The sequence below is a fragment of the Pelophylax lessonae genome (genome assembly GCF_965119305.1).
Source record: "Pelophylax lessonae genome assembly, chromosome: 13".
NCBI lineage: Eukaryota > Metazoa > Chordata > Amphibia > Anura > Ranidae > Pelophylax > Pelophylax lessonae.
Window position 1 is genome coordinate 13,884,391 of NC_138780.1, and position 22,988 is coordinate 13,907,378.

The 22,988-nt window shown below is 43.9% G+C and overlaps 1 protein-coding gene across 2 annotated transcripts in view; it reads right to left on the minus strand.

Annotated features, from left to right (window-relative positions):
* Positions 1-298: 298 nt before the first annotated feature.
* Positions 299-22,988, minus strand: part of LOC309543454 (uncharacterized protein) — a 58,795-nt gene continuing 36,105 nt past the window's right edge. The window contains exons 4-5 of one of the 2 annotated variants that reach the window (XM_082242932.1): positions 10,069-10,143; positions 299-675 (exon numbers count right to left, since the gene is read on the minus strand). In XM_082242932.1, coding sequence (XP_082099058.1) covers positions 518-675; positions 10,069-10,143 — 233 coding nt within the window. In that variant the 3' untranslated portion in view covers positions 299-517. The remainder of the gene's footprint in view (positions 676-10,068; positions 10,144-22,988) is intronic. The other variant, XM_082242933.1, reaches the window with a different exon arrangement.

Sequence of the window (22,988 nt, forward strand, 5' to 3'; positions counted from 1 at the left end):
AGACAGAGAGAGAGAAACAAAGTTACAAATAAACTCCTGAGTAGAGATAACATTACAGCCAGTGCTGGGAGGGGGGCCCACACAGGGAAGGGGATTAATGAGGGGACAACTGTTTTTTTCTCAGCAGATAAAAGCTGATAGCAGGGAGAGGGACAGATCAGATTCAGGTGCTGAATCTCTAATCCCCCTCTCTGTGTGGGCCCCCCTGTGTGCTCGGGCCCCCTACAAGAGGGCTAGTGGTCCCCCCCTTTCAGCGGCCCTGTTTATGGTTATTACAATTTCCAGTGTGGTTGTGTAGAATGATTTATTCTGATGTAGGATTAGGATGGTGAAGTGTATTAGTCAATGGTCCATGCAGTCTCTTATTGTCGGTTACCCTCAACAGGAGATTTTTGTGTGTTACTCAACAGGAGATGTGCCTGCTTACATAGTTCTGTGAAACATTGTTAGTTGTACAGATGATAATATAATAATGAGGAGAACCCTGGTTAACTTTTCCTTTTGTGGTCTAAAGGACTCATTGGTGTCTTTGTGTGTCGGTAGAAGGACCTATTACTTCAGTCTTTATGTGATGGGTAACCAAACAGCAAGCAATCAATAACACACAACCAGATATCGCCAGCCGTATTATGTTCTCTGTTGTGTAATCCACTTGAGTTTGCATGTGGGTGAATCCTGAAAATGAAAAAAACAAAAACAAAAAAGATTAAAGCCCAATTCCAGTATTTTTTTTTTTTCAATAACGTCCATTGCAGCCCCTGGTAAAATAAAAGAAAGGCTCACTGTAATACTTTATCTCCAGTGCTCTCCCCAGCATACTCACAGCTCCATGGTCCATCGTTGGTCATCTTCTGGGCTAAATGATTATCATTGTCATTTAACCCACTTCCTGTGGGGGCGAGAATAAGGCTGGCCTGTACAATTTGGTTTTAACGTTTGTACAAAATATTGTTTGTGAGACTATCGATGATATCATCATATACTCAGAAAACGTAATATGACTTTTCATTCCATGACCATGGCAATGCTCCAAATTTAATATTTAATTTGAATAAGTGATGTATTGTCCTTTATGCACTACAGTACGTTTAACCACTTCCCGTTGCTGCACTGCCTTTTTACGTCGGCAGTGTGGCTTTCCCAGGCAAAATCACGTTAATAAACGTAATTCGCTTGGGAGGCCACTAGGAGGCGAGTGCACGCTCCCGGAGGCGAGTGCGCGCCACCAGAGGCGCGCTCCCGCCCCCCCTCGTCAGCGGGGAAGCTAGTGCGGGTGTCAGGCGGCTCTGATTGCTGTCTGACACCGGCGATCGCTCCCCCCGCTGACAGAGAAGGACAGACGGCTGATGTAAACACAGCCGTCTGTTATTCTCCCTGAAGTGATCACAGAGACCATGCCATCCTGCTATATAGGATCACAGGTCTCTATGATCATTTCAAAAGCCCAACCCCACTACAGTTAGAATCACTCCCCTAGGGTCACATTTAACCCCTTGATCACCAATAGCACTAACCCCTTCCCTGCCAATGGCATTATTGCAGTAACAGTGCATATTTTTAGCACTGATTACTGTAGTAATGTCACTGGTACCCCCAAAAGTGTCAAAAATGTCAGTTAGGGGTCCGATCTGTCCACCGCAGTGTTGCAGTCCCGCTAAAAATCGCAGATCGCCGCCATTACTAGTAAAAAAAAAAAAAAAAAAAACAATAAAAATGACAAATCTTTCCCATAGTTAGTAAACGCAATAACTTTTGCGCAAACCAATCAAAATACGCTTATTGCGATTTTTTTTTTACCAAAAATATGTAACAGAAAACAAATTGGCCTAAAATGTTAAAAAAATGTAGATTTTTAATTTTTTTTTTGGGGAATGTTCTATAGCAGAATGTGAAAATTATTTGTTTATTTGTTTTTCAAAATTGTCGCTCTTCTTTTGTTTATAGCACAAAAAATCAAAATCGCAGAGCTGATCAAATACCACCAAAAGAAAGCTCTATTTGTGAGAAAAAAAAAAGGATGTCAATTTCGTTTGGGTACAGCGTCGCACAACCGCGCAATTGTCCGTTAAAGTAACGCAGTGCCGAATCGCAAAATATGGCCTGGTCATTAAGCAGCAAAATCTTCCGGTCCAGAAGTGGCTAATTTTATGACCAAAAGCCACATTCTTTGTTGGAATTTTAAATTTCATTTGTTCACATAAGAGACTAGAAACATTTTCCAACCTGAGCCTTAGAATGTTCGTGCCACTAAATTAAAAAAATTGAGTATTAATTTGTCCCTATTAACTGTTAGAAACAAAAACCTTTCTAACAGACATCTACCATTATTTGGCCAGCATATAGGCACTCATCCTTGGGACATGTCATCAAGTCACTCTAGAACAGGGGTCTCCAAACTTCCTAAATAACAAGTAACTGTCCTTCAGACATTATGGGGTCAGACTGTGGCCAGTAAGAACAAACACTTGGGGAAATTTACTAAGTGGAAGGACTAGTGCCCCACCATGGGTATTAGTGGGAGGAATAGTGTCCCTTCATTGGCATCAGAGGGAAGAATAGTGTCCCTTCATTGGCATCAGAGGGAAGAATAGTGCCCCATCATTGGTATCAGTGGGAGGAATAGTGCCCTATCATTGATATCAGTGGGAGGAATAGTGCCCCATCATTGGTATCAGTGGGAGGAATAATGGGGAGATTTACTAAGTGGAAGGAATAGTGCCTCACCATGGGTATTAGTGGGAGGAATAGTGCCCGTCATTGGTATCAGTGGGAGGAATAGTACCCCTTCATTGGCATCAGAGGGATGAATAGTGTCCCATCATTGGTATCACTGGGAGGAATAGTGCCCCACCATTGGTATCAGTACGAGAAATAGTGCCCCATTAGTGGTGTCAGTAGGAGGAATAGTGTCCCATCATTGGTATCAGTGGGAGGAATAGTGCCCCATCATTGGTATCAGTGGGAGCAATAGTGCCCTATCATTGATATCAGTGGGAGGAATAGTGCCCCATCATTGGTATCAGTGGGAGGAATAATGGGGAGATTTACTAAGTGGAAGGAATAGTGCCTCACCATGGGTATTAGTGGGAGGAATAGTGCCCGTCATTGGTATCAGTGGGAGGAATAGTACCCCTTCATTGGCATCAGAGGGATGAATAGTGTCCCATCATTGGTATCACTGGGAGGAATAGTGCCCCACCATTGGTATCAGTACGAGAAATAGTGCCCCATTAGTGGTGTCAGTAGGAGGAATAGTGTCCCATCATTGGTATCAGTGGGAGGAATAGTTTCCCATCATTGGTATCAGAGGGCGGAATGGTGCCCCATCATTGGTATCAGTGGAAGGAATAGTGCCCCAACATTGGTGTCAATTGGAAGAATAGTGCCCCATCATTGGTGTTAGTGGTAGGAATGGTGCCCCATCATTGGTGTCAGTGGGAGGAATAGTGCCCCATCATTGGTATCAGTGGGAGGAATAGTGCCCGTCATTGGTATCAGTGGGAGGAATAGTACCCCATCATTGGTGTCAGTGGAAGGAATAGTGCCCCATCATTGGTATCAGTGGAAGGAATAATGCCCCATCATTGGTATCAGTGGAAGGAATAGTGCCCCATCATTGGTATCAGTGGATGGAATAGTGCCCCATCATGGGTATCAGTGGAAGGAATAGTGCCCCATCATTGGTATCAGTGGGAGGAATAGTGCCCCGTCATTGGTGTCAGTGGAAGGAATAGTGCCCCATCATTGGTATCAGTGGGAGGAATAGTACCCCATCATTGGTATCAGTGGGAGGAATAGTACCCCATCATTGGTGTCAGTGGGAGGAATAGTGTCCCATCATTGGTATCAGTGGGAGGAATAGTGCCCCGTCATTGGTATCAGTGGGAGGAATAGTACCCCATCATTGGTGTCAGTGGGAGGAATAGTGTCCCATCATTGGTATCAGTGGGAGGAATAGTGCCCCATCATTGGTATCAGTGGGAGGAATAGTGCCCCATCATTGGTATCAGTGGAAGGAATAGTGCCCCATCATTGGTATCAGTGGAAGGAATAGTGCCCCATCATTGGTATCAGTGGAAGGAATAGTGCCCCATCATTGGTATCAGTGGGAGGAATAGTGCCCCATCATTGGTATCAGTGGAAGGAATAGTGCCCCATCATTGGTATCAGTGGGAGGAATAGTGGCCCATCATTGGTATCAGTGGAAGGAATAGTGCCCCATCATTGGTATCAGTGGAAGGAATAGTGCCCCATCATTGGTATCAGTGGAAGGAATAGTGCCCCATCACTGGTGTGAATAGAGAATTTATATTAAGGCTTTCCTATACATAGTGTAAATGTCTCCAAACATGCACAGTTTAGGAGATGTTTACTGAGATAGCAGCCAGGTACGTCACTGGCGCATGGGCTCTGAAGGAATGGCCACTCGTGCAGCTTCTTTAGAGCAGTGTGCCGTGACTGGCAGCTTCAGCGTGCATGTGCGAGAGTGACGTCATCGTGGCTCCGGCCAGTCACAGAGCTGGAGCCACAAACCCGAAAGGAAGGGTATAGATGGACGCTGCCTCCAGTGATAGCATCCCATCGCTTGAACGCTTCGCTTTCAGGTAAACAGAAAAACATAGTAATATCTGGAGTGTGGGACTTTAGAGGTTCTCAAAAAATAAAGAGAAAAAGGGGTGAGAAAGTCCCCAAACTCGTTTTCAGGTAAGTTTAACACAACGTGCTAGTATGCGATGCATAAAAGCACATTATGCCTTGCAGGTAAGTAAAAAAAATTCAAAAGTTTAACAGTTTACAACCGCTTTAAGGCCTGGCTACTTTGGCTAGTAACTCAGGACTTGAAATCTTGAGCCCTGGTCTAGAATATTATATATATAATTAATATTATTTTGTGGTTATATTAATATTATAATATGCAATTTTGACAAATGGCGCTTTTGGATTTCCACATCTCCTTTATTTTTTATCTTGTCTTACCAAATCGTTTCAAGTGCATGAAGGTTGCCAGGAATTATTTTTAATGAATCTGCAAATTTCCTTTAGAATACCTTAATAACACTTCATGTGGCCCTGTGGCTTTCTGCAGCACTACAGTCCAGTTCCTGTTTCTAAGCAAGCTTGTTTATTTCTAAAATGTGTTCAAATTGTGGTAAACCCCAAAGAATAAGGCCATATGTGCACTATATATATGCAGAAGAACTTATTTCAAATTTAAAGCCCAACTTCAGACAAAAAAAGGTGTGCCCCTGCACCTAGCTAATCATTTTCTATTGAAATAAAAAAACGTAAAAACTAACCTGAATCAACTGTTACTCCATCTCCAGGGCTCCTCTGGAAGGTACCAGTGATCTGAAGCTGCTCTCTAATCTCTACAATGGTCCGGCTAGCCGGTCAGGTTTCCTCCTTTGTTTGATATCACTGGACCATGTGAGTACCCAGTAAAGGGGCCATTCTGACAGCCAATGGGCAGTGCCCACATCTTTCTTGTCCCTTTCAAACCACAGAGCATATGAAAAAAAGCTTGGAACTAGTGTGTCACGTGACCAGAGTTTTCAGTATTTGGACAATTTATAACATGGAAGGATTGGGAGACAAGGATTTTGTTGGCACTTGAAGTAGTTAAAATACCTTTTATTTCAATTCATATAAAAACAAAAAAGAAAGAAAACATATATATATATATATATAAAAAGAATGTGGCTTGAAAACAAGCTCACAAACATATACAATTGTACAGCAGTTATTGGAGTATCAATTTCATACAGAGATGGAGAAATTTTATACAAATCCTTAAACGGGTGGAGATATTTGACACCAGGAGAGTCCTGCCGACGGATTGCAGAGGGAACAATAGCCGCCCAGCTAGGCCAACTGATGTTGTAAATGTGTATATATTCAATTGCTCAACATGTTTCGCCTTTATGGTAAAGAGAATGTGACCAGCGCTACGGACTTAAATATATGTTGGGAGGAAGGAAACACAAATAAAAGGTGTAAGCTGCCCCAATCAAACCTTAGGTGTAAGGTGAAAAGTGCTAGAAAGAAATGTGAAGATTGGTGATGGCGCTACCTATAGAACAAATAAATGAAACCATATATAGTGCCCCTAGTGGCGTGAAAGGGGATATATTGGTTGGGTGACCCACAAATGGTGCAGTGTCATAAATGAAAAAATAAAAATATATAAATGTGGGAACAAATATTTATTCACATCAATGAATACAGGAAATAAAGTGAACTGATACCGTGAAAAAATAACCCACAACCACAAGTGTGTGAATGGATTACAAATAAACTAATAAATGTGCCACATACATTGTGTTTTAAATTGGTGAAGAAATGTGGATAGGTGAAATTCCACGAGTGGCCACTGGGTGGCGTTTATATTCGTACAACCTGTATGCTGGTATATGGGGGGATTCCTCTTCGTAATGGGCAAGCAGTCAAGAGTCAGCGGCGGATGCCTTAAGTGCTCACATAAAAAGAAGAAGGCCCCATGGTGAATAAATGAGTCATACAGTCATACAATAACGGCGTAGTAAACTCACTCGTTCAGAAGATCAGAATCAGAAAAATCGTGCGCGCCGGGATGCTTCCGCGTTCCACGGCCGACAACCGGAAGTGATGTTTCGCCTTTAGTTGGCGGCGGTCCCCCATCCGGAGAGAATGTTCGTGGATACTCGACCACAACACATTTAAGTGTTTACCTCATGGGCTCATATGGGAGTCCTTTAGCAGCACTGACTTGATTGCCAGGCATACACCACTCCTTGGCGGCTACACGTCCAAGGCTTTTCTACCCTCCAAGGTATCAAGCTCTGACAAATCCACGACATCCTCTCCGTTAATTGCAAAAATTGTTGAGACATCTGTCTCGGTTTACAATAAACATACAGAGTTTTTTCATATATAAGCTCCAGATGAAGCTTTGAAAAAGGCGAAACATGTTGAGCAATTGAATATATACACATATACAACATCAGTTGGCCTGGCTGAGCGGCTATTGTTCCCTCTGCAATCCGTCGGGTGTCAAATATCTCCACTTGTTTAAGGATTTGTATAAAATTTCTCCATCTCTGTATGAAATTGATACTCCAATAACTGCTGTACAATTGTATATGTTTGTGAGCTTGTTTTCAAGCCACATTCTTTTTATATGTATATGTTTTCTTTCTTTTTTGTTTTTATATGAGTTGAAATAAAAGGTATTTTAACTACTTTAAGTGCCAACAAAATCCTTGTCTCCCAAACCTTCCATGTTATAATCAATATTTAAGGATTTGGCATTAGCAATACATAGTACCGTATATACTCGAGTATAAGCCAAGTTTTTCAGCACATTTTTTTTGTGCTGAAAACGTCCCTCTCGGCTTATACTCGAGTCAAGAAAAAAAAAAAAAGTCCCTGGCCGCTCCGACGTGTTTAAGCTTTAAAAATGGCGCCGCCCGGCGCATACATGTCACCGCGCACGCGCCGCCGCCGCTCGGGAGAGGCCGGGAATAGCCGAAAGTATACGAGCGGCGGCGGCGCGTGCGCAATGATGTGACGGCGCCGGACGGCGCCATTTTTAAAATGAAGGCGCCTCTGGAACAGGTAAGTGACACTACCTGCCATTATGCAGGGCTGCGGGCATACTACAAGGGATGCAGTGCTGCGGGCATGGTCCACCTGTACCATGCCCACAGCACTGCATCTCCTGTAGTATGCCCACAACCCCGGATCCTCTTGTACCATGCCAGTACCCTGCATTCTCCTGTACCATGGCAGTACCCTGCATTCTCCTGCACCATGCCAGTACCCTGCATTCTCCTGTACCATGGCAGTACCCTGCATTCTCCTGTACCATGCCAGTACCCTGCATTCTCCTGCACCATGCCAGTACCCTGCATTCTCCTGTACCATGCCAGTACCCTGCATTCTCTTGCACCATGCCAGTACCCTGCATTCTCCTGTACCATGCCAGTACCCTGCATTCTCCTGCACCATGCCAGTACCCTGCATTCTCCTGTACCATGCCAGTACCCTGCATTCTCCTGCACCATGCCAGTACCCTGCATTCTCCTGCACCATGCCAGTACACTACATTCTCCTGCACCATGCCAGTACCCTGCATTCTCCTGCAACATGCCAGTACACTGCATTCTCCTGCACCATGCCAGTACCCTGCATTCTCCTGCACCATGCCAGTACCCTGTATTCTCCTGGTCCATGCCAGTACCCTGCATTCTCCTGCACCATGCCAGTACCCTGCATTCTCCTGCACCATGCCAGTACCCTGCATTCTCCTGCACCATGCCAGTACCCTGCATTCTCCTGTACCATGCCAGTACCCTGCATTCTCCTGTACCATGCCAGTACCCTGAATTCTCCTGTACCATGCCAGTACCCTGCATTCTCCTGTACCATGCCAGTACCCTGCATTCTCCTGTACCATGCCAGTACCCTGAATTCTCCTGCACCATACCAGTACCCTGCATTCTCCTGCACCATGCCAGTACCCTGCATTCTCCTGTACCATGCCAGTACCCTGCATTCTCCTGTACCATGCCAGTACCCTGAATTCTCCTGCACCATGCCAGTACCCTGCATTCTCCTGTACCATGCCAGTACCCTGCATTCTCCTGTACCATGCCAGTACCCTGCATTCTCCTGCACCATGCCAGTACCCTGCATTCTCCTGTACCATGCCAGTACCCTGCATTCTCTTGCACCATGCCAGTACCCTGCATTCTCCTGTACCATGCCAGTACCCTGCATTCTCCTGCACCATGCCAGTACCCTGCATTCTCCTGTACCATGCCAGTACCCTGCATTCTCCTGCACCATGCCAGTACCCTGCATTCTCCTGCACCATGCCAGTACACTACATTCTCCTGCACCATGCCAGTACCCTGCATTCTCCTGCAACATGCCAGTACACTGCATTCTCCTGCACCATGCCAGTACCCTGCATTCTCCTGCACCATGCCAGTACCCTGTATTCTCCTGGTCCATGCCAGTACCCTGCATTCTCCTGCACCATGCCAGTACCCTGCATTCTCCTGCACCATGCCAGTACCCTGCATTCTCCTGCACCATGCCAGTACCCTGCATTCTCCTGTACCATGCCAGTACCCTGCATTCTCCTGTACCATGCCAGTACCCTGAATTCTCCTGTACCATGCCAGTACCCTGCATTCTCCTGTACCATGCCAGTACCCTGCATTCTCCTGTACCATGCCAGTACCCTGAATTCTCCTGCACCATACCAGTACCCTGCATTCTCCTGCACCATGCCAGTACCCTGCATTCTCCTGTACCATGCCAGTACCCTGCATTCTCCTGTACCATGCCAGTACCCTGAATTCTCCTGCACCATGCCAGTACCCTGCATTCTCCTGTACCATGCCAGTACCCTGAATTCTCCTGCACCATACCAGTACCCTGCATTCTCCTGCACCATGCCAGTACCCTGCATTCTCCTGTACCATGCCAGTACCCTGCATTCTCCTGTACCATGCCAGTACCCTGAATTCTCCTGCACCATGCCAGTACCCTGCATTCTCCTGCACCATGCCCGCCGCCCTGCATTCTCACCCTAGGCTTATACTCGAGTCAATGATTTTCCCATCTTTTTGTGGTAAAGGTAGGGGCCTCGGCTTATACTCGAGTATATACGGTATATATGCTCAGACTGCTGCAGTCTGAAGGCATATTCCCCTTTAATATTTGGACAATTTAGGTAGTAAAAAAAATGGATTTTTTTTTTTTTTATAGAGATGAACTAAAGTAGTCATTAACCAAAAAATGTTAGCAAAGCTAGAAAAGGTAAGAACAGCTATAATGTTAATAATTACTGCCTCTGTTGAATCAATTGTTTCCTTGTATGTAGAGCTAGAAGAACAAGAAGAACCTTCTTCAGCATCCAAATCTTCAGAGTGTGTAGAGTTCCTGCGTTTCACCTCTTTGCTCTACGGTTTCCCCCTTCCCAAAACGATGTCATTAGCATATCACGTAAGGACTGCAGGCCCACAGCTTATAAATGTTTATTCATAGTTCAGTATTATTCAATTGTTCAGTTTTTCTCACCTTGGCCTGTATAAATCTGGAGCTCCTTTCCAACAGAGGCAGCATGCGTGACGTAACTGTCCCGGCTTTGAATACCTGAAAGTGTTGCGGCAATGTAAGAATGTTGCTTATGTTTTTTTCCAGTCCAACAGTAAAGGTTCAATTTTCTATATTTCCTATTACCTCCTCCTGTAAGCTGAAAAATCACTTCTTTTTTTTTAGCTACGTATTTGAAAAGATCTCCCTAAAAGTAAATGTAAACTCAAAATCTATGTTTCGGTATGTCTTGTGTCATGTCCCACTGAGTTCAGATTTCCTAACTGCTTAAGTCCCCAGTGCTATTTTAACCACTGAAGCCCCGGAGGATTTTCCTGCTCAAAGACAAGGGCCTATTTTGCGATTCGGCCCTGCGTGACTTTAACGCACAATTGCGCGGTCATGCGACGCTGTACCCAAATTAAATTGACGTCCTTTTTTTCCCACAAACAGAGCTTTCTATTGTCAGTATTTGATCACCTGTGCGATTTTTAATTTTTGCGCTATAAACAAAAAAAGAGTGACAATTTTGAAAAAATAACAATATTTTTCACATTACCTCAGGCCACTTCCATTCAGTACAGAGGATGTGACAGACCTGGTCTATTTCTGTTCAGCCTCTTGTTGCAGCAATCGATTACTGCTATAGTGATCTATTGCTGGGCGATTGCATTATTAGAAGTGACTGGGGGTGGTCTTGATCTGGTCTCCACTGAATAGTTCCGCCCCCCCCTCCCCTTCCTCCTCAAAAAGAAGTAAAAATGAATAAATAACTAAAGAAATAATATATACAAATACTGTTTTTATATATATATATTGACTGTCTATATATATTCACTTGTATATATACACAGTATCTCACAAAAGTGAATACACCCCTCACAATTTTCTAAATATTTTATTCTATCTTTTCATGTGACAACACTGAAGAAATGACACTTTGCTACAATGTACAGTAGTGAGTGTACAGCTTGTATAACAGTGTAAATTTGCTGTCCCCTCCAAATAATTCAACACACAGCCATTAATGTCTAAACAGATGGCAACAAAAGTGAGTACACCCCTAAGTGAAAATTTGCAAACTGGGCCCAATTAGCCATTTTCCCTCCCCTGTGTCATGTGACTCGTTAGTGTTACAAGGTCTCAGGTGTGAATGGGGAGCAGGTGGGTTAAATTTGGTGTTATCGCTCTCACTCTCTCATACTGGTTACTGGAAGTTCAACATGGCACCTCATGGCAAAGAACTCTCTGAGGATCTGAAAAAAATGTGTTGCTCTATGTAAAGATGGCCTAGGGTATAAAAAGATTGCCAAGACCCTGAAACTGAGCTGCAGCATGGTGGCCAAGACCATACAGTGGTTTAACAGGACAGGTTCTGTCAAGATATGAACTCAGAACAGGCCTCACCATGGTCGACCAAAGAGGTTGAGTTCACGTGCTCAGCGTCATATCCAGAGGTTGTCTTTGGGAAATAGTCGTATGAGTGCTGCCAGCATTGCTGCAGAGGTTGAAGGGGTGAGGGGTCACCCTGTCAGTGCTCAGACCATACGCCACACACTGCATCAAATTGGTCTGCATGGCTGTTGTCCCAGATGGAAGCCTCTTCTAAAGATGATGCACAAGAAAGCCCACAAACAGTTTGCTGAAGACAAGCAGACTAAGGACATGGATTACCGGAACCATGTAATGTGGTCTGATGAGACCAAGATAAACCTATTTGGTTCAGATGGTGTCAGGCGTGTGTGGCGGCAACCAGGTGAGGAGTACAAAGACAAGTGTGTCTTGCCTACCGTCAAGCATGGTGGTGGGAATGTCGTGGTCTGGGGCTGCATTAGTGCTGCCGGAACTGGGGAGCTACAGTTCATTGAGGGACCCATGAATGCCAACATGTACTGTGACATACTGAAGCAGAGCATGATCCCCTCCCTTCAGAGACTGGGCTGCAGGGCAATATTCCAACATGATAACGACCCCAAACACACCTCCATGATGACCATTGCTTTGCTAAAGAAGCTGAGGGTAAAAGTTATGGACTGGCCAAGCATGTCTCCAGACCTAAACCCTAGTGAGCATCTGTGGGGCATCCTCAAATGAAAGGTGGAGGAGCGCAAGGTCTCTAACATCCACCAGCTCAGTGATGTCATCATGGAGGATTGGAAGAGGACTCCAGTGAAAGCCTAAGAAGCTCTGGTGAACTCCATGCCCAAGAGGGTTAAGGCAGTGCTGGGAAATAAAGGTGTCCACAAAAAAAAATATTGACACTTTGGTCCCAATTTGGACATTGTCACTTAGGGGTGTACTCACTTTTGTTGCCAGCGGTTTAGACATTAATGGCTGCGTGTTGAGTAATTTTGAGGGGACAGCAAATTTACACTGTTATACAAGCTGTACACTCACTACTTTACATTGTAGCAAAGTGTCATTTCTTCAGTGTTGTCACATGAAAAGAATAAAATATTTACAAAAATGTGAGGGGTGTACTCACTTTTGTGAGATACTGTGTATATAAATATGTAGCACTGTAGGGCTTGTGGTGTGATGACTTCTTGGGCCTGTTCTGATTACCTGCAGACAGTCACTAAGGGATAGCTCACTCATCCATCCTTACTCTCAGTTGCTCATTACTCAATAAACTGTCCAGGGGTTTTGGTTTTTGTTATTTTTTGTGGAACTTGGATGGGAGAAGGTAATAGCGGGATACCCCAACTTGAACTATTTACAGTTGATAAGAACAACTCTCACTTGGCTTCACCAGGTTACTTGTGGAAGCAATCACACTGCTTTAAACATACTGCCACTCGTATGGAAGGGTTAAGTCTTCTTGCTCTCTCCAGCAGCAGATTTGATGCAACTACATTATCTTCAGCACACTGCATCCTCTTGACTGACACCCGTCCACTGACTCTTCTAGCCGAAGGGATGGCCCTCTCTGGACAAGCCCCTTGACACAGATCTGTATTCACTGTATGCAGAACCAGATGCTTTCCAGTATCTCCCTTCTGGTCAGCTCTGCAGGACATCTCAGTTCAGCTCCTCTGACTCTCAAGCCCTCAGGTCGACCACCTGAAGCTGCATGGCAGCTTCTATAGAGGAGGAGGAGGCAGCTGCCCCCTTTCTCCAGGACCCCGCTCTCCAGCTGAAAGACCCCAAGCACATGAGCCCTTGGCATTTATACAGTATCCCAGCATGCACCAAGGCACTTTCCTCTGCCAATCACCAGGGCTGTTCTAAATGCCTGTGCAGTCATTTGTCAGGTTTCCTCCCACTGTCTAATATGCCTCGCTATGGGACCAGTGTGAAACATTTCAGACAAACTGAGCTGCACCTGAGCACCATGAGCATACCTCACTAGCAGATCCTGCTCTCTGGTAGGTAGAGAGCAATATAAATGTACCTGGTAATCTCTCTGGTAAGCAGAAAATATAAAAAAATGATATTCTCTCTTCTAGCACCTACCTAGGAGAGTGCTACATATATACACTGCTCAAAAAAATTAAAGGAATAGCATCAAGTCAGTTAAACTCCTGGGATATTGGTCTGGTCAGTTAGGTAGCAGTGGGGGTTGTTAAACAGTTTTAGCTGCTTTGGTGTTAATGAAATTAACAACAGATGCACTAGATGCGCAACAATGAGTCATCTTTTCTGACAGTTGTTCACTAATTTTGCATTTGGCTAGGGTCAGTGTCACCACTGTTAGCAAGAGGCAATACCTGGACCCCATAGGGGTTGAACAGGCAGTTCAACCCCTCCAGGATGGCACATCAATACGTGCCATTGCCAGAAGGTTTGCTGTGTCTCCCAGCACAGTCTCAAGCGCATGCAGGAGATTCCAGGAGACAGGCAGAGTTACTCTAGGAGAGCTGGACAGGGCCATAGAAGGTCCTTAACCCATCAGCAGGACCAGTATCTGCTCCTTTGTGCAAGGAGGAACAGGATGAGCACTGCCAGAGCCTTACAAAATGACCTCCAGCAGGCCACTGATGTGAATGTCTCTGACCAAACAATCAGATACAGACCTAATGAGGGTGGCCTGAGGGCCGATGAACTCTAGTGGGCGCTGTGCTAAATGCTCGGCACCATGGAGCTCGATTGGTATTTGCCATTGAACACCGGAATTGGCAGGTCCGCAACTGGTGCCGTGCTATTTTCACAGATGAGAGCAGGTTCACCCTGAGCACATGTGACAGGCATGAAAGAGTTTGGAAAAGCAGTGGAAAATGTTATGCTGCCTGTAACATCGTTCAGCATGACTGGTTTGGTGGTGAGTCAGTGATGGTCTGGGGAGGCATATCCATGGGGGGACGCACAGACCTCTACAAACTATACAATTGCACCCTGACTGTCATTAGGTATCGGGATGATATCCCTGGACCCATTGTCAGACCCTACGCTGGTGCAGTCGGTCCTGTGTTCCTCCTGGTGCACGAAAATGCCCGGCCTCATGTGACGAGAGTATGCAGCCAATTCCTGGAGGATGAAGCTATTGATATCATTGAATGGCCCCGATGCTCATCTGACCTAAATTCAATAGAACACCTCTGGGACATTATGTTTTGGTCCATTTGATGCTGCCAGGTTGCACCTCAGTCTGTTCAGGAGTTCAGTGATGCCCTGGTCTAGATCTGGTAGGATATACCTTAGGACACCATCCGTCGTCTCATTAGGAGCATGCCCCGACATTGCCAGGCATGCATACAAACACGTGGGGGGCATACAAACTACCATTTTGAGTTGCTGCAATGAAATTCCAGAAAAATGGACTAGCCTGCTGAATCATTTTTTCACTTTGATTTTCAGGGTGTCTTTGAATTCAGCCCTCTGTAGTGTGATAATTTTCATTTCCATCAAACGATGTGGCATCCTCTCATTCCTAACACATTACCCAGTCCATACCAGTATAGATCCCAACACATTACCCAGTCCATACCAGTATATATATATATATATATATATAGTTGTGCTCATAAGTTTACATACCCTGGCAGAATTTAAGATTTCTTGGCCATTGTTCAGAGAATATGAATGCTAACACAAAAACTTTTCTTTCACTCATGGTTAGTGTTTGGCTGAAGCCATTTACAGTATTACCAATCAACTGTGTTTACTCTTTTTAAATCATAATGACAACAGAAACGACCCAAATGACCCTGATCAAAAGTTGACATACCCCAGTTCCTAATACAGTGTATTGCCCCCTTTAAGAATCAATGAAAGCTTGAAGTCTTTTGTGGCATTTGTGGATGAGACTCTTTATCTCCTCAGATGGTAAAGCTGCCCGTTCTTCCTGGCAAAAAGCCTCCAGTTCCTGTAAATTCTTGGGTTGTCTTGCATGAACGCCATGTTTGAGATCTCCCCAGAGTGGCTCAATGATATTGAGGTCAGGAGACTGAGATGGCCACTCCAGAACCTTCACTTTATTCTGTTGTAGCCAATAACAGGTTGACTTGGCCTTGTGTTTAGGATCATTTTAATTTTGGAATGTCCAAGTACATCCCATGTGCAGCTTCCGGGCTGATGAATGCAAATTTTCCTCCAGTATTTTTTGATAACATACTGCATTCATCTTGCCAAATTTCCTGTGCCTTTGTAGCTCACACATCCCCAAAACATCAGCGATCCACCTTCGTGTTTCACAGTAGTGTAAGAATATTTAATAATATCTCGCACTCGTACTTCATTATGTCAGAATATTTATACTGCTCTGAATATAACAGTGTCTATTTATGTCAATAAACAAAGATCTGTGAGGAAGGAGAATCTTCACTTATTTCCACAAATCAATATGTAGCGAATTCTTTTTAATTGATGAATTTCTTTTTAAAAGCATATACCAATCTTAGTGAGTACAGTCTACAGTATGGAATATATATAAAATATTTATTCACAAGACATGTAATCACAATATGTGATCAAACTAAAAATGACACAAAAAGATAACTCTACACAAAATACTAACTTCAAACAATTAATGCAATGTGATGTTTAGCTCAATAATGAAATTGAAACTGAAACAAAGTGAAGGCAAAACGAACGCAAGATTACCATTTCTCCAGGTATAGCATAAACCATAGGTAAGTATTCTATATAAACAGACCACAATTGTCTGCGAATCGCATTGCCGAAAGTCGTTCCACTGCAGATGGAGCGAGAATAAGCCATACAAAACGGAAGACTAAATTTGCAATAATGCGCTAAATCTGATATTAATAAAAATGTATAAAAACAAAAATCAGCTTTTTAGAGAAAAATCTACTATGGTTTATATGGTTGGGATTGTAATCTTATTACCCTTACATATGCAATATAAAACATATAAGGAAAGAAATAAACAATATTGAATAAAATCAAATAACATAGCAAGGCATATTTACCACACTTAAGATGGCTGCTAGCTTCAAATGGTCGTTACCAGAGTCCTAAGATGGATGCCTTTCTTAAAATGGTGGTAAGTGAGGGAGGAGTTTCGTTTGGCGTCCCTCAAAGTTTCAGATGAATGATGGAGCAAGATGCTGTATGTCTGGGTGAGTCTATAAATGGATGTAGTAGTGTGTATGTAAGTGTAAGGTGTGATGTCAGTAGTAATGTGTCCTATCTCTCATCTGGGTTGTTCCTTTTATATGGTATGAACAAAGGGCTATAAAAATTGCCATAAGTTAAACCCAGAGGGATGAAACACTATCCCCATTGGTTGGGATATTCTATACCTTAACTGTCATAGACACACCTCTTCTAATAATTAACCCAATGCTTGTATAATAAAATTAAAGGATGATTTTTCTATGTTCAAGATTAACTATAAAACACAACATAAAACTTTTTCCATACTCTCAGTACATACATAAATGTCCATCTAATCTCCATCATTTACCCTGGCAAGTAATGCCATTTCAATAATTATATTTTTAATACAATATAATATTTCTTTATTGGAAATATCTAAATTACCCCAAGACTGCATTTGGTATTTCGTCCAAAGATGGCAGTATTATAACGTTCATTAGATTTTGTATTTAACAATAATTAGAATATATTCTTATCTGATGACCTTATTGACCTCTTGCTAGTGAAAGTCCATTAATTATTTGAATTCTGCCATTACTGTCAGACATCGCCTCTGGTTTGTAGAATTTATGATACCTTGAACACTTAAACACAAACTTCTCTGAAATGAGGTAATTAGTGACAATATACACATGTTCTTACACTTAAAAGAAATGTATTCTAAGTAAGACTACTACCGTAAGAATATAAACCCAAAATGTGATATAACATTCCTAAATATATATGTATATGCCTTACATAATATAATGACATAATTATGGCTAATATCTTCTCACACATAATAATGTATCTTTAAAAACTTATATAGTTCATTTTAAATGTCTGCTAGAGTATACTGGGGTATTGTCCATTGCTAAATAATTACTATGTACATCTTATTTACGATCTTAAAAGATTCTTAAAAGAAATACAAAGACCTCTGTTGAAATTCTATTCTCTCTTGTAAGAGACATTTTACAACAGAACATATGAACTTTCCTTCACCTTCAACAAAATGGAAGTTGTGCTGTTCACAATCTATATAAGACTGAATATACATGGCTTTTTAAATCCATAATTTTTCTATTATTATTTTAATCACCCCCAATAATCCCGACAGTAGGAATGGTCTACCTTTCATCATAGGCCTTGTTGACTCCTCTCCAAATGTAGCATTTATGGTTGTGGCTAAAAAGCTAAATTTTGGTCTCCTCACCCCAAATGATTTTGTGGCAGAAGGTTTGAGGCTTGTCTCTGTGCTGTTTGGCGTATTGTAAGCGGGATACTTTGTGGCATTTGCGTAGTACAGTAATTCCCCCGCTCCATCGCGGTTCAGTTTTTGTGGTCCTGGTAATTCTCGGTTTTTTTTGTAATGTTATTTTACTATATAAATCAGTAAAAATGAAATATTTTTGTGTTTTCCATAGCTCTTGCTCTGTCTCTTAGTATCTTTTATGTGTTTAAATGAGTTTCTATTGTTTTAAAAGTGTGTTTAAAGACCTTAAAATGCTTTTACACGTACAGTGACAGTAAAAAAAACATGCCTACAATGCATTTTAATAGGGTTTTTCTATTATCGCGGAATTTCACTTTTCGCGGCTGGGTCCGGAACGTAACCCCCGCAATGGAGGGGGGTTTACTGCAATGTCTTTCTTCTGGCGACTCGACCATGCAGCCCACCTTTCTTCAAGTGCCTCCATATTGTGCATCTTGAAACAGCCACACCACATGTTTTCAGAGAGTCCTGTATTTCACCTGAAGTTATTTGTAGTTTTTTCTTTGCATCCCAAACAATTTTCCTGGCGGTGATGGCTGATATTTTATTTGATCTTCCTGACCATGGTTTGGTTTCAATAGAACCCCTCATTTTCCACTTCTTGATTAGCGTTTGAACACTGCTGATTGGCATTCTCAATTCCTTGGATATCTTTTTATATCCCTTTCCTGTTTTATACAGCGCAGCTACCTTTTCCCGCAGATCCTTTGACAATTATTTTGCTTTCCCCATGACTCAGAATCCAGAAACCTCAGTGCAGCACTGGATGAAGGATGCAAGGATCTGTCAGGAGTCCAGAAACTCATTGACCTTTTATACACACACACTTATTACAAGCAAACAGATCACAGGTGAAGATGGTTACCTTTAATAGCCATTCAAACCCCTTTGTGCCAACTTGTGTGCATGTTATCAGGCCAAAATCACCAGGGTGTGTAAACTTTTGATCAGGGTCATTTGGGTAGTTTCTGTTGTCATTATGATTTAAAAAGAGTAAACACAGTTGACTGATAAAAAAAAAAATGGCTTCAGCCAAACAGTAACCATGAGTGAAAGAAAAGTTTTTGTGTCATCATTCATATTCTCTGAAAAATTGCCAAGAAATCATAAATTCTGACAGGGTATGTAAACTTATGAGTACAACAGTATATATATATATATATATATATATATATATATATATATATATATATATATATATATATTTATTATCTCAAATATAAACAGAAAAACATTTCCCCATATGAATGAAGCCCCCCAGACCCAACAATGATGTTGGAGGCTGTGGATGACATTTGCTTTCACAAAGCATCAAAGGTACATGCAGGTGTAGGTTTTTAGCGATCACAAACATGTGAAAAAGGGACTGTCATGCCAATGTTTGCCCTTAATGTGATCTTTTTTTTTTTCCTATGTGTATTGCAATGTAGTTTCAAAACGTAAAACAGTTCCCTTAAGTAAACCACATACTTTCACTCTGAGCTGTACCATTCTGCTACATTACATAGATCACGCTAATGTGATATCACTTTAATCAGCAGACTTTGATGATTATATTTTGAGGTAAAATAGATGGGGATACGCAAATTACATTCTGTAAATGCTGGCTTGGAAAAAAAATTCTGGAAATTCCTAATTTTCTAATATTTTACAACTTTTTTTCCCAATGAAAACCAAAGAAATAAAAATATATGTATCTGATTTTGCTACCAAATTATTGCCCTACTTATCTTGAAAAAAATCATGTATTTTACGTTAGGGTAGACTACAAAAGCTAAAAAGTATAATGCCTGGAACTGAGGTATTGCCAAGAATGGAAAAACATTCTGGGACTTAAGAAGTTAAAGAGCAGCTCCAGGCTCCTTCCGAAAAATTAAAAGTCAGCAGCTACAAATACTGTAGCTACTGACTTGTTATATTAGGGCACTTACCTGTCAAGGAACCCAGCGGTGTCCTCATCTGAGCTGATTTTTCAGTTGGCTATCGGGTGCTGCTGCCGCCATCTTGACTAGGGGAAACGGGCAGTCAAGTAGCCTATTGCGCATGCATGAAGTGCACTGCGCTTTGTAAATGGGCAGGCTGCGGGGGAAAGAGGGGGGGGGCAAACTATTGACAGGCACCCGCTCCCGCTGCGAACTAAGCCAAAGGTGGGAGCGGGTACCTGTCAAAACCAGGTACCTGCTCCCCCTCAAATGGTGGCAAATGTGGCAGTGGAGGAGGGGAGGAGGCAGACAAACGGAGCTTCCCCTTTTGAGTTTAGTAGCGACAAAAACGGGTATATTGGCGCTCCCGGACAAAATGGCACAAGGACAAAATGGATGCTGCTCAGTATCTTGAAACATTAAAACTTGTTTATTAAAATAAGTTAAAATATGCTCCTTAACAGAAAAAAACAGTGGTGTGCCTGGGGTGCAGCAAGCAGCAGTCAGATGTAAAACCGGTAAAAATACCTCAAAACAAGGAGGACCCAGGAGCGGGGGAGCGACGTCTAACCACCTATGAAGCCTGGATGGTGTGGCGCTTGTGGATGGATTGTCAGCCTCGATCAACCCGGGAAGCCTCTCTGCTGATGTGCCTCCGGACCGGATGATGCCTGGGATGTAAAGAGGAGGGGGGGGTGGAGTACTCAACCCCCACAGACAGCTCCGGTACCAGATGGTACACACCCGAGGCGGCGGCCGCTGCTCCTCGGACCCGACTACCGTGGCGCCGGATGATGACGTCACCGGGCGCCTGACGGAGACATGCGCACTGAAGGCTGCTGCACGGATGTAGCTCTACGGCCGCCGTGGGGTGCAGAAGCAGCACACCGACGGCTGTGCTATACAACTGGCTATTCAACTGGCGGCGCTGATGTAGGTAGCCACGGGTGGAGGGGATGACATGTTTCGGGCCGAGCCGGGCTGAGGAGATCTGAAGAAGGGCTCGGCCCGAAACATGTCATCCCCTCCATCCGTGGCTACCTACATCAGCGCCGCCAGTTGAATAGCCAGTTGTACAGCACAGCTGTCGGTGCGCTGCTTCTGCACCCCTCCGGCGGCCGTAGAGCTACATCCGTGCAGCAGCCCTCGGTGCGCATGTCTCCGTCAGGCGCCCGGTGACGTCATCATCCGGCGCCACGGTAGTCGTGTCCGAGGAGCAGCGGCCGCCGCCGCCCCGGGTGTGTACCATCCGGTACCGGAGCTGTCTGTGGGGGTTGAGTACTCTACTCCCCCCCCCTCCTCTTTACATCCCAGGCATCATCCGGTCCGGAGGCACATCAGCAGAGAGGCTTCCCGGGTTGATCGAGGCTGACAATCCACCCACAAGCGCCACACCATCCAGGCTTCATAGGTGGTTAGACATCACTCCCCTGCTCCTGGGTCCTCCTTGTTTTGAGGTATTTTCACCGGTTTTACATCTGACTGCTGCTTGCTGCACCCCAGGCACACCACTGTTTTTTTTTGTTAAGGAGCATATTTTAATAAACAAGTTTTAATGTTTCAAGATACCGAGCAGCATCCATTTTGTCCTTGTGCCATTTTGTCCGGGAGCGCCAATATACCCATTTTTGTCGCTACTTTTCTTCTCAGTTGGGATCTGGGTTTGGGTAGGCTGCAGCCCGGACATGGACTTGTAACCAATGGTGGACCTCTTTGGGCATTGTCCGACCTTACTGTTCCATCCCCGCCTTCTGATTACCGGCACCATAGCGCCAGGATTTTTTGTATATACCCTTTTGAGTTTAGCTTCACTTTAAGTAAATTTTTGTTTTTGGATTTGTTAGGATCCAGCTGCTAGAAATAGAGCTTCCTTTTGCAGGCTGACTACGCTAAGCCATTGCCTCACCAATACCAGGAGCCTTCTGTGTAGGCTTTTTCAGTTGTCTATTGGGCTACTTATTGGGTGGATGGATCCAATATGCAGCCCAATGACTGAGTGAAGAAGTGAACATGGCAGGCTGACAATGCTGCCATAAATTCCAAGGCAGTGGGAATCACACTCATTTGATAGCAATGAAGTCTTTGTGATAAGTACAATCACTAAGCAATGTAATAGGAATGTCTGTACACCTGCTTATTTATTCCATTATCTAATCAGCCAATCATGTGGCAGCATTGCAATATCTGCAGTCACATAGATACAGGTCAGGAGCTTCAGTTATTATTATATATCAGACACCAGAATGATGCAAGATGTGATCTCAATGATTTTAATGGTGGCATTATTGTTGGTGCTATGGCAGTGCGAGGCAATGCCACTGTTTAATATGGCAGTCTGGGCCAGGTTTTCTAGAAAACAGGCACACTAATGGTGCAGGTGTGTGCTAGCTTTTTAGGAGAGACAGGATTAGAGGTCAGGGCCCCACCCTCCGGAGGGGGTCTGTGATTGTAAGGGAGCAGGGAGGTGCATGGCTGCACCATGCTGTCCAGGACAGGATAGTCAAAGACACAAGCCTATGAAGGAAGGAGCAGCAGAGAGCTGCATGAAAGACAAAGTCAAGCTGACATATGTACAGCAATTGGTGCACGAGCACTGGAAAACATTTTAGATAGTCTGGAGGACCAAGCAGTGGCGGCTGGTGTATATAGGGCACAGGGGCGCAGCCCCCCCCATCCATGCGTCTGGCCCCCTAATCTACATGCGGGGCGCCGGACGCATGGAGTTCAATGGGGATTTTTTTTTTTAAACCATGTGATTAGAGCCAGAGGCTCTCACAGGCTAAAAAAAGGGTGGGATTGGGGCGCAGCACTGCGCCCCGAGCCCACCCAGTTGAGTGACGATAGCGAATGAAAATTCGCTATTCTCACAGGGATCCTCCTCCTGGCCAATCAGGAAGCGGGTCATGAGACCTGTTTCCGATTGCCCAAAATGAGAGGCCATGCTATTGGCCAATGAGGAGGAGGAGGGAGGAGACACCAGGGAAGCTGCCGCCGTCACTGCCGGGGGAAGCTACCGGAGATGAAGCTGATGGGAGGCTTCTAATGGGGCCAGGCAGGAGTGTTCCAGGACATCTTTAATGTAAGTGAGCCGGCGATGGGGGGGTGTGTGCGAGCTGGTGAGCTGGTGTGGTCCGGGGGGGGGTTATGGTGTGGTCCGCCTGCTACCC